The sequence below is a fragment of the Alexandromys fortis genome, unplaced genomic scaffold, assembly GCF_014885135.2.
Source record: "Alexandromys fortis isolate MF-2015 unplaced genomic scaffold, M_Fortis_MF-2015_v1.1 scaffold_98, whole genome shotgun sequence".
NCBI lineage: Eukaryota > Metazoa > Chordata > Mammalia > Rodentia > Cricetidae > Alexandromys > Alexandromys fortis.
The window spans coordinates 509996-522856 of NW_026068002.1; the positions used below are offsets into that span (position 1 = coordinate 509996).

General features: G+C 44.8%; 2 protein-coding genes across 3 annotated transcripts in view; one reads left to right on the forward strand and one right to left on the reverse strand.

Annotated features, from left to right (window-relative positions):
• Col4a4 (collagen type IV alpha 4 chain) overlaps positions 1-2762 on the forward strand; it is a 116061-nt gene extending 113299 nt beyond the window's left edge. Inside the window, exon 44 of the mRNA XM_050161052.1 lies at positions 318-2762. Coding sequence (XP_050017009.1) covers positions 318-587 — 270 coding nt within the window. The 3' untranslated portion in view covers positions 588-2762. The remainder of the gene's footprint in view (positions 1-317) is intronic.
• Positions 2763-9560: 6798 nt separating this feature from the next.
• Rhbdd1 (rhomboid domain containing 1) overlaps positions 9561-12861 on the reverse strand; it is a 195012-nt gene continuing 191711 nt past the window's right edge. The window contains exon 7 of one of the 2 annotated variants that reach the window (XM_050161016.1): positions 9561-10938. In XM_050161016.1, coding sequence (XP_050016973.1) covers positions 10844-10938 — 95 coding nt within the window. In that variant the 3' untranslated portion in view covers positions 9561-10843. The other variant, XM_050161015.1, reaches the window with a different exon arrangement.

Here is a 12861-nt window from a genome sequence, read left to right on the forward strand (position 1 = left end):
TCTTATACCTGTCTAGATGGTAGTTCTGTGTACTGTGTAGACACCAGAGGACATAGTCCAGGCCAGTGCGGACTATAGACCGCTGAGCTACAAGGCCTTCACTATTATTTTTAATTTTTTCTCGTTAACTATTCTTTGGTAAGTTTGGTAGAAGATGGATTTACTTTAGCCGTCAGTGAAGTTGGCTCCATTTTACATAGTCACCCCAAACACTTCTTAGTGCACCTCGGCAGAGTGATGTAAAAATTTTCAAAGCGGAACTAGAGCCAGGTGTGTCTGACTGGCTGAGCCTTAACTCTTCATTTTTGTCTGGGTAGCACACTGGAGCTGGGGACCAAGGAGGAGGGCAGGCCCTCGTGTCACCTGGCAGCTGCCTAGAAGACTTCAGAGCTGCACCATTCCTTGAATGCCAGGGCCGACAGGGAACCTGTCACTTTTTTGCCAATAAATACAGCTTCTGGCTGACCACGGTGAGCCCAGACCAGCAGTTTTCCTCTAGCCCGTCACCAGACACCTTGAAAGACATTCAGGCCCAGCGCCGGAAAATCAGCCGGTGCCAGGTCTGCCTGCGAATTCAAAACAGCTAGAGGACTCAAAACATGCAAAGGGTCATCAAGAGAGACTTCCGTGGAGGAAAAGATGCCCCAACTACTGTAGCAAATTCGGTGGTGCTCTCTCCGGCTCCATCAGCCACGCCCTGTCTCAGCGTGCGCCCTGTCTCAGCGTGGCTCCTCCAGGGGCCCTCCTTCTCCTGCTACAGCTCAAGTGAACGCTGCACACGTGGATTTGTTTGACCCCCACCAATCCAGATGAAACTGACACATTCCCCTTTTATTGAGAAGATGGAAGAACAGGCTTTATTTGAACATGTGTTAATTCCCAGAAAAGCAAGTGAATGACAAAGACCAGATTATAAACAACTGAAGAGTTCCTTCATTGGTTGATAGCGTTTCAGACAACTGAAGTCAATTATTCTGTAATCCATTGGGCTTCTGGCTAGATTTTGCAGGAACAATATAAATAGGCCAACAAATGAAGCTATGTAGCAGAGATTTTCAATGTTTCAAAAATGATTTCCTCTCTAATCTATTATAATCTAGCCTTTTTAGCCATGCACTTTAAATAATTGTGGGACCATGGCCCAAAGAGGTTTTGAAAAAGGAGGAAGAAAGGAAAAACAGCCTCTCTACACTAGCAGTTCATTTCAAAGCAGAATGAGTCATTTTGCCAGGAAAGCCTGCCGTCCTGTATTCCAGGGCCTCGACATTAGCATAAACACTTCACCGACGAATATAAAACATTATGTTCTCTCCTGCATTTTACAGAGAATAGAAATGCCTTCTCTGGCAACCCTTTTGAAAAGTAGCAATTATAGAAAAAATATATTCAATAAGGGATTAGGAGCCTAAAAGCTATTAATGAATATTAAGGTAGTGATTCACAAAAATCGACTCCCCATCCCAGGGAACATGCAAACAGACTACTTTTCCCCAGTCGGGGGCCCAGAGTGTCCTTCTGCTAATGGCACTGAAGCCACATGGGGTTTACTCAGGCAATCCGGAGGCTGGTACAAAGCCTCTGGCTCTCCTCCCCAGGAGAAACTGCGAGGCTCCTCCTCCACACGCATAATGGCAACTGGCTCCTGAAGTGACAGGGCTATCATTATGCACTTGGGAGAAAATTAAGGGCTGGCTTAATTAAACTTAGGTAAGAAGATTCATTTATGTCAGGGTCACCCCACCAGGAAGGCGCGGGGCTCTCTTGAACAGAAACAAAGACGATATCCAGTCTGAATTTTGAGCTCCTGTGATTTTTTTTTTTATGGGAGCATCCGTTTCGCCAATTTTCAAACATTCTTTATATTGTATTAGCATCATGGCAAGACAGCTGTTTGACGCTGGACCTTAGCAGCTCCTGCACACGGGCAAGATCCATGTCAATTTGCAGTGATTTTTCTCCATACCAAAGGGTCTGTTGGCTACTTAGTCAAGGACGGCTACAAATCACAAATAGAAAGTCTTGCTAGAAAAGACTTTATTTTATTATTATTTTTGAAACTAACCTTCCCCAGCTAGAGAAAAATTGGCATTTTAATAGAAGAAAGGACTTACCCCTGAGGGTGACACTCATGTCAGAGCTCACTTTTCAGGGTACTTAAGAATAATTGAGAGAAAAACTCAATTAAAATTTTGTTTCCGGGCCTGGAGAGATGGCTCAGTAGTTAAGAGCACTTATGGTTCTCATGGAGGATCTGAGTTCAGTTCCTAGCACCCAGGTCAGGTGGCTCGTGGTCACCTAACTCCAGTTCCTTTTCTAGCCTACGTGGGTACTCCTGTACACATACAAATACCCACCCACAGACACATACTCACACACACAATTGAAAACAAAGGTAAACAGGAAGGCATTTCTAAGATGTGTTTTTCTTGCCATCCTTTGATCAATGGCGGGCTCCGTTATGCAGAATACATTTAGTGTTTTTGTTGTAGGCTCCCTGTGGGGTGGCCGCTTAAGAGAACTTTCTGGTCAATAATGTCTATTTTATTTTATTCTTTCTAAAGCTGCTAGTGCCTCAGTCTGGAGTCCAACTTGGCCTGGGACTCACTACAAAACTCCACGCTGGCTTCAAAATCTTGGCAATTTCCTGGAGATTCCAATGTGCTAGGAGTTCAGCCTTTTTTCTTTTTTTCCTTTGTTCTTTTTCTGTCTTTCTTTTTTTTTTTTTAAATAAAAAAACCTGGTGTTTTTGTTTTGTTATTGAAGACATGGTTGACATTATTTCATCCTAGTCTGGAATTCACTATGTAACCAGGGCTGAACATCTCTATTTTAACATGAAATATTTTCTTAATGTAGCAGAATATTTCCTATTGACCTATTTGATTTTGAGTTCATGCTATCCGTGTTGAATATTTTGAGTGTCTGAAATTGAAGTCCACTTCTTTTTTATTTGCATTACTCATGTGTTTCCAGGATCCCCAAACCAGGCCTCCTGATAGTTCATGATGAACTTGGTCTGAGAACAGGTTCCAGGAAGAGGTGAAGCATTAGAACACATGTCAAATCCTTCCACTTTGCCGTTAGGATATTAACACTCTTCATAAATAACTTAGGACTGGCTGAATCAGGAGGGCAGTTTAGCTCCCTGAGAGAGAAGCCATGAGGCAAGTCCAAGTATAGATTCCACATCCCCCCTCTGACTATGGCATGGATTGGAAATGTATTTTGAAATGGTCCAAAGGGGCAAAACAATAAGGAAAACATTCTTGGGACAGAAGAGAGTGTTATTTTAAAGTTATTATTTCTCTTTCCACCTGGCTATATCTCAATGTTTTTGGAACAGCGTTGCTCAGAGCAGAACACGAACAAAGCTTTGTAGTTATCCTAAGCTATTACTGTGATGGTCTTATCTAAACCTCCTTTTTAGGAGCTCTGCCCTTGTCTAGCTGGAATGTGCATAGATCCCTAATGGGAATTACTTGGAGGCCCCGTACCAGAACATGCACTGGGTGTTTCTTTCTGGGTCTTCATTCTTGGTAAGCGGAACCTCTCCATCAGGCAGGTGTCCATGCTGCCTGTGGTCTCTTCCCCAGGCTGAAACATCATCATTTTTGTGGGAGCTACTACCCCCTCCACACTCCCTGCATCACACACAGCTTTCCACCTAGCCTCTCGCAGGAGATAGCTCCAGTCTGGAAACCCAGCCATCCTCTACATTCCACCCAAATTAGATTTTGTTATCTTTTGGCTTAAAATCCACAATGACCACACCGCCTATGAAGTCCAAATGACTTCACAGGGGGCGAAAGTCCATCGTGAACTGTGAGGCTTGTGTCTGCGAGCATCTCTTGTGAGCATCTCTCGTTAGCCTGAACTGCACACAGATCTGCAAAACATTCACATTTCTTTGTGTCTCTGGTTCCTCTTTCTACCATTGATGCTCTCCCTTGGGTCCATTGGCTTGGTAGAAACACGTTTATCCTAGCACAGTAGACTAGTGTAGGTGTATGAATTTTCCAGAGACTTGGGGGGCTCTCTGCTCTCCCTCTCCATTCTCTAATATCTTAGCACACCCCTTTCGTTCCCTGGTTAAATATTGAAGCCCTTGTGGGACAGGGACCATGCTTTGCTTGTCTTCAGTTGTCCACTGTTAGCATATGAATGTGCCTATTATTGACTCAACTCTGTCATTCAGTGACAGTGTTCTATACCTTATTAAACCTCTGATGTTCAGCTCTGTAGATATCATTGCTAAGAGGGTGCCCAGCATAATAAGTCTTTCTTACTTCAGAATATCAAAACGGTAAACACCCACACACCCACAAAGCTCTTACTACAATTATCAACACAACGCCAGTCAACCAGCACTGACCCTTTCTAATTACTTCTCTATGAGCTGAAATCAGAAATGAGAATTTGCTCAGAGATTTGGCAGAAAGAAGAACCTTCACTGAAATAGCACGACGGCTCAGGCTGCAATCTGTATTCCCTCACGATTTAACGACTTCTTGGTACCAAGTTGCATCTCCGAAGTCCGTGTATGTTTTGAGTGCTAAGAAAAAGTCAGCAGAATACTCAGGAGACTTGGACTTCACCGAAGAGTTCCTTTTGCACTTCCTGCAGGTTACCGCAAAACGGACGGCTCTCCTTTGGGATCAAAGGTCCTACCGGACCACTGGAATAGTTTAACAACTGTCTCTTTTATTTGGTATAGCTGGCTGTAAGAAGCGTGGGAAAAGGAGGACTTCTGGTTGGACCCAGGTTTCAGTCCAGATGTGTCCCTTCCCATTCTGTTGTCATGGGTGATTTCTGCTAAGTTTCCCTCATCTATAAGTTAGGACATTACACTCATGTTGAAAATTAAAGTTGGATTATTACATACCTAGTGCATAGCAGCCACCATGCACCAATTATCGTCACATCGTCTATTTAAAATAAGGTATTCAATATGAAAACTATTTCTTGTGTTACCCCCCCAAAAAAAACACACACACACAACAAAATTACACGTTGATCCTCCCAGAACATATAAATTACTAGCTAGAATTAATCATACCTAGCCAGCTCTTAACATCTTTGGGAATGTTTCTTTATTTCAGTTCTTGGTTATTGTACCACAAAAAGTTATCACAATTTCCTGCGGGGACATTATGAGTAAGGTATGAAGGGACCAAACAATTGACATCAAAAAAGTCAGCATTCTACAATTCTGCTATCCACAGGAAACTGCATAACGCAGTTAAAGCAGGGCGCCTAGCTGCCACATCCATGGGAAATGCTTGAACCTTATGGTGCTTAAATATTTAATGATTCACTGGGAAGATGTGAAACACACTTGATAAACTGCATCACTTTCTCTAGCCTATCGTTTTCGAGTAAGAAATTTTGATCATGCAACTTTTGCAAGATGCCCGATCTACTGTTGACCTATAAATATTTGCTGTATTGTCACTTAAGATATGGCTCATTATATATAAAATTGTGTGATGGCTTCCAAAACCACTGTCTTGATGAATGTATTTTCTTTTAAACCAAAGTGGGTTTCCTTTTATGTGCTCTATAGGCAGATGTGTGTATGTGCATGTATGATGTTGTGTGTTAAGTGTGTGTGTTGTGCATATGTAGGCTAGAGGCCCTAAATTGTTGCTCCTCGGGTGCCATCCACCTTGTTTTTTGTTTTTTGTTTTTTTTTTTTTTTGGATAGCATCTTCATGGATCTGATATTCACCAAGTAGGCTAGCTGGCTGGCCAGGAGCCCCAGGTACCCACCTGTTTCTGTGTCCTCAACCCTGGGATTACATGCATATACCACCAGGCCTGGCTTTCTTTATTTAATGTGGATTTTGGAAGGCTTAACTCATCCTCAAGTACTCAAGGCAAACACTGACTGAGCTACCACCCCAGCACCATGCCCATCTTCATTTTAAATTTACCTTATAGTGTGGTCTGTCCTTAGAACTGGCTGAGTCGGGAACATAAGTTTGCCAGAAGGAAGAGCCAAGGCTGGGGAAAGTGAGATTTTGAGGCTATATGAAGCATACTTCTCTATTCAGTGTTGGGTGGAGAAAAAAAAAAAAAAGAAAACCAGGCCTCAGGCAAGAGGGTCGAATCAATCACAGGTGAGGGGCAGTATGAGTCTCAGCCCTAATAGGCCTGAGTTGTCATGTGAGTTAAACTAGACGAGGCTGCCTACTTCCAGGACTATTTGAAAGGCTGAGGTGTGAAGGCCAACTGAGGAGACACGCACAGTTAGATACTGGGACTTGTAACTTCCTGTGCTAGCGAGCTTCTCATCGCTGACATCAAACGCCTGAGAGAAACAATTGAGAATGAGAGTTTATTTGAACTCAGCTTCCGTTGGAGCTTTGCTGGATTAACTGAGGTGTACAGCGGAATCTCACGCTGTGGGAGCAAGGAGCAGAGGCTGCTCGCCTCATGGTGGCCAGGAAACAGACTGAGAGCGACCAAGAGTGGCCCAGAGCAGCAAAGCCTCCAAGCACAGGCCTGCTCACTCCAACTAGGCTCCACCTCTGAAAATCACCGCTTCTCATTAGCATCACAAGGCTTCAACACATCAGCCTGAAGGGTGACGGGGCGAGCACACGGGGTACTTCATATCCAAACCACAACAGTTCGTGCTGCTGGACATGGGTATTCTTGTTAAAAGTGGGGGATATTTAAAATGGGTGATACAATGCTCCTCTGGTCTCAGAAAAGCCAGTTTGCTGTAGAACGCAAAATGAGAGTGGAAGTGGCTTGGTTGGTAAGGATCTGAGTTTGGATTCCCAACACCTATGGACAATCAGGCTTGGAGAGGTACTGTCCATACAGACCTAGCACAGAGAGGGGTGGGGTCAGGTGGATCCCTGGACTCTCAGGATCAGTGTCTAAAGAGAACTTGTGCCAAAAAATGTCAGGGTACTGGGGCCTGGAGAAATGGCTAGGTGGTTAAGGCTAGCAGCTGCTCATTCAGAAAACTGGAATTTGTTCACGGCACCCATGTCGGGCAGCTCACAGTCTCAGGGGATCCAATAGCCTCTTCTGGCTCCTCTGGGCACGCGCGCGTGCGCGCGCACACACACACACACACACACACACACACACACACACACACGAGTTTGAGAAGCACTTTGGTTTACCACCTGTCATTATAGGGATGAGCGTCTTTTCATTTCGGTCTTCAAGTATCTCCTGAAATGCTCCGACATTTCAAAACACTGCTGAAGGCACCGCGAGGAAAAAGAGAAACGTGACTATACTCTCCCAGGTCCTGCCCTCGGAAGGAAGATGTACTCTCACGGCACAATCAGTATTGCCAAGTTAACGTGTGGCTATCAAGAGATGCAGACTAAACAAAACAGCAGGTCTGCGATGTGAGCTGTGGTCTCTAGGAAAGGCCTCAACTTGGCGACAGAATGTGGAGGACAGAATGGGCTGAGGGAGAGGAGATGCCAATCCAATAATGAAGAGATCCCAGTATGAGACGCATTCGCAGCCTGGATGAGAAGACCAGTGAGCAAGCTGTTAGGAACACATGGGCCGAGGTCCAAAGCTGCTGGGAGCCCGGTTGTTGAGGTTAATGGCTCTGACCTTTACCATGTGTCCACAGACAAACAATAAAAGATATTTGAGATGATGAGTGGTACGGCTAAAATGGGTTTTGGAAGCCCAACTGGCATTGGTATGTCGAGTTGAGTGAAGACATATTTTAAATATTGAGCAGAGCAATGAATCGAGAGGCTTCAAGGTCCTTCAGAGCTGAGAGCTTGCGATTCTAAAACACTGGAGGAGAAAAAAAAACGTGAGGGGGGGAGTGTGAATTAAGTTAAAAAATTGCTGCAGTGATCCAAGGGAATGGGTAGAAGAAATGATACACTTAGGAGTAACGGAATACACTTCTTTCCTGAACACGGGCTTCCAACAGAGGTCCACGCTCTGTGGCAGGGTCACCTCTGGTCATTCCCATTGCCAGCTCCCCTGGCAATGCCCTGAGACCAGTTATTTTACTGCTTAGCTCCAGCCTCGCCAGCAGGCATTCTTACAGGCAACACTGCCAATCATAGGCAAAGGCTCCTCAAGTCCTCAAGAGGAAGTAAGCTTCACTAGTCCTTCCTCCTTGAGAACCAGGAAAAGATTCTGAATGAAGAAGTCTTTAAGCTGACTGCCCACACCAAGCTTTGGGAACTGGGTACCCTGGGAACATAAAAGACAATCAATTGGAAGATTATTGATAAAGAAACCAAATTTAAAAACCGGCTTTCGGTGCTAATTACCTCCCTGTTAGGAGGGGTAATCAGCGTCTCTACTCTTTCTTAGTAGACTTCCAGTTTGTGACATAACTGAGCATTCCTCATTGCGAATGGGGCAAAACCAAACAAAATGTAACAACAAACAAAGAAAAAAATTCCAGACACAGAAAACAATAGGCATGGGTAAGCCCATTACTTGAATTACATAACTACCATAATTTCCAAAACATCTTTATTCTGAAAGATACCTGATTTTCACTTAGAACTAAAATGACCTTTCCCACATCTGTTCTAAACATTTGGTGACATTCCACTTCATAAATAAAGAAAAAAAACCCGCATAACTATACCATCCAAAATTAGGAGTCCAATGTCCAAAGCAAGAAGGTATTATTATTAGATTCAAGGTACATAAAAAATAATAAAAATATTTCCACATACAAGCTAGCAGAGTTCTAATATAATTGAAAATGAACTGTGGTGGTAAAATAACATTTAGTTAGCCTTCGAGTGTGGAGTGAGGGAGACAGGGAAGGTAAGGCAAGGTAATGGAGTCACAGGCAGTTATGAGCTGCCATGTGGGTGCTGGGAATTGAACCCAGGTCCTCTGGAAGAGCAGTCAGTGCTCTTAACAGCTGAGCCATCTCTCGAGTCCAGACCACTCCAATTTAAATGTACTTAAAGATACCAGGCTCATGGGCATAATTCATAACATCAACTAACTGCGACTTTACACCGATTACAAATTAAACCAAGGTGCTCAGGCACCACTGGCTGGATGGCCTGTCCAAATGCTTTCAGACTTCAGGGATTTGCTTAGCCCATTTGCATGCGAGTGTCAAGTGTATCCAGGTGGGGTCATATGAGCAAGCAGACATGGAGTTGCACAGTTGGCATGCACCAGATGTGTCAAATGCACACAACAGAAAACCGAGACGTTAATAGCCTCAAAATGTCAACCCCGGGCACCAGCTCATCTTAGAGCTGAGCATTTGGAGTTTTATTTACACACTGTGAATTTCTTTCCTTCTTTCCTTCATCATCTGCTCCTCCTTCCCTCCTGCCCCCCTCAATTCCTCCCTCTTTCTCTGAGACAGGGTTTCCGCTGTGTGTACATACATGTGTGAGTGCATGTATGTGTGTGCTTGTGTGTATTCTGGCTGGCATAGAACTTCATATGTCAACCAGACTGGCTTTGAACTCAGAGATCCTCCTGCCCCTGACTCCTGAGTGCTGGGATTAAAGGTGTGTGTCACTATGCCCGGCCTGTGAATTTTCTTAATGGACATATAGTGCTTAGTTTAAAGTCGGTTTTACTGGTTACAAGTTTCTTTATTTATTTTATGAATTAATCTTCTGAAAGCAACACGCACATACACTTTTAAAAACAGAATACAAAACTGTAAACGAAGTCAGGTCCCATGCACTCCCCTCCAGAGCTCATCTGCATGAATAGTATGTTTTTGTAGATGCTTGCACTGTGTGTAAGAAAGCCTGCCTACAGAAACTACACACGAATGTGAGTTAAAATAGGAGCATCATTTGTTGCTCCTAACTCCCTTTGAACTAAAGGCTCCACAACAGTCAGGTAGTAGCGATAATTCTGGCTTTGTCCTTTTATTCTCAGAACACAAGCAACACAAATGCCTTCCGTGACTCGGACACTCTGTTTTCTAAACACTGTAGTTCTCTGGGGCATTTTTTTTTTTTTTTGGATGCCTGTTTATGACAGACACCAGGCACAACAGTGACCAAGAAAAGGCACTTTGGTGAAGAAAGAAATACTTCCAGCAAATGGGATACCCAGTGAAAAATTCACTGTTCATCTCCGCTTTGCTCTGTGTGTGTGGGGCTAGTGCCGCTGTTCTGTGGAGTAGTTACACAAGTGTCCTGCTCCTGGAGGTGTGGCTGTGAACCCCAATTGCTGGTGCCATTTGCTATCTGATGAGTGAGTGGTGTTTTCTCCTCTTTAGTTCTCTCCTATTCCCCTCCAGTCAGATATTCTACACGCAGAGCAAAGCAGGGGTTGTGAACAGCAGGCAGACACAGTCCCCCAAGCAGCCTGCATGAAAGTGGATGGACTACCCCAGGAAGGCAGCCACATCCTCTCCCGGCATCATCATGGAACTTTGCCAGGAGGACCAGCGGTGGTGGCACTGCACCTCCTGCCGGGCAGGGCACCGAGGCACAGTGAGAGCGGATCCTCTCACCTGGTGAAAAAATACTTTCTCTAAAGGACACAGTCTTCAACTCCAGTGTAAATGTGCAACTGAGTTGGGTGGGAAGGTGGGGAGTGTGTGGAAATTGGTCCTAGCTGAAGAGGTGACCTTCGGCTTAGGAGAGAACATAGGGCTAGATAGGTCACTCAGGGAAAGCTGTGCACTTCCAGGGCAAGCCTGGTTTCCAGATGTCAGCCTGGCTGGGGAATCTGGACATATGGGGGCCATGGAGTGACAGCTCGTGGCAGACATGAGTGATCTGTAACAATAATGGTGCACTCTGCTTTTGTTTACAATGAATTAGGGGCTTGGGGAGTAGACTGAACGGGCTACAATCACACAGCTGGACCACGTCTTCCTGGGCGTGGCGCCACGTCACTGGCCATCAAATCTGTGAAGGCGCTGTCTCCTCATTTCTTCCTCTGGCGTGAGTCGGAACCCATAGGGTGTTGGGCCATTTCTGGTATTTCCTGCAGTGAGAAAGCGTAAAGGGAAATCACACACTGCCTATCCATCGCGCTGACATTTACAAGGAAGAGTGTACCCTAGGATTCCAAGAGGAGAAAACCAGCTGTTTGGTGTCATCCTTATTTCAACACGAAAAAGGCACATAGCAAACATATTTTAACTTCAGCTGTCAATACTAATTTCAACAGAGAGCAAATAATTTTTAGTACGGTTCAGCCCATGTGCTTGATTCATACTCAGCTTATTGACACTCGGCCCACTTTGACTTTTTTCTTCTACCATGTTCCATAATTTAATTTTCATCACTTAACCTTCCATATGTCTCAAGGGCTGCTTTCATTTTTTATGCCCAACTCAACTAACTCCTCCCTAGCCCACTGCTGATTATGCTGCCTGACTTCTGCTTAGCCCTGGGGCCTCTCCTTCCTCCCTCTAACCTGCTTGTCTTCCCAGCCTGGGTACCAGAAGCACACCTGAGACACATGAGTCTCATCTTCCGGGAGGAGAAGGACAGCATACACAAGGGAGAGCAGGCGCAGAGCTGACTGACCCAGTGGCGGTGATGTCATGTCTCAAGGGATTCGTGTTCTGCCTTGATTTTTTAATGCCCTTCTCAGTCAGCTCACCCCACCTCCACCCAACACACACAGTGCGGTAGCTGACAGACATAATATGTAAAGGTCACATGACTGGGAGGGAGGTTCCTCAGTCTGTAGACATACTCCAAATATAGGCTCTGACAGTATAAGAACTTCAGTTAGCACATGGAGGAGAAATATATAGTCTGTAACTGGAGATTTCTTTCCCTCCTGCCAGTTCCAGAATAACCACTCAGAAGCTTAATATTAATTATAAACTGTTTGACCAATGGCACAGGTTTCTTACTGGCTAGCTCTACATAAAAATTAACCCATTTCTAACAATCTGTGTGTCACCAAACACCCCGTGAATTGCTGGCAATGCTCTACACCTTATTCCTCCAGCAGCTGCTGCCATCTCTCAACCTCGCCTTCTTTCTCCCTGTATTCAGTTTGGTTTTCCCACCTAGCTATATTCTGCCCTGCCATTGGCCAAAGCAGCTTTATTCATCAACCAATGAAAGCAACACAAATTCACAGCATGCAGAAGGACATCCCATATCAACAGTCTGATCTTAAACCTCAGGAAGAAACTTCATGCTCTCTGTTGGATACAGGTAAGAAGGTGGCACTAAAAGGTCATCTCTTCACTCCTAGATCTGCAAGGCCTGCTAACTGGCAATGAATCTTTCTCACATCACCTATAGCAATGAAAAGTCTCATTCCCTTTGTCAACACCTGACCAGCCCTGAAATCTTCCCCTAGTACAAACTCTTTAGCGTTCAGACTTTCTCTGCTAATTGTCCTCATCCAATAGCTGCCACGTTCTGCCCGAGAGAGATGCCATCTGTGTGTACCTCTGCTCCCTCCTACCAGGGACAGAAGCTCAGAAATGGCAGGGGACAGCTATGACACTTCTCACCCCTCACGACCTGGACCAGTCCCAAATACATAGCTGTTGTCAAATAAATATGGTATTAACTGCACTTATCACTTCCAGAGGCATCACCCATCACAGACCACCCAGGACGGCTGTGGCTGACTGGGGGAGCAAAGGCTTTGAACTCACTTGGCCACATGAGAGGATGAGAAGGACAATTGCATCCTCTGAAGGAAAGGAAGTGGGCATGCGATCTTTCTTGCTCGATCTCTACGAATGGCTTATTTCATTGTTGTTCGCATTGACAAGGTGGATAGACGTCACAACTATAGTGAGCTGGTAGAGAGACCAGGGAGAACTGATTTCTGAAGCCAACTGGAATTTTATCTGTCCAAGAGAAGTCCACAAAAACTAGTCAAGAAACTCTTGCGTGACTTTGTTTATGTGTTGTTACTGGGACCCTGATA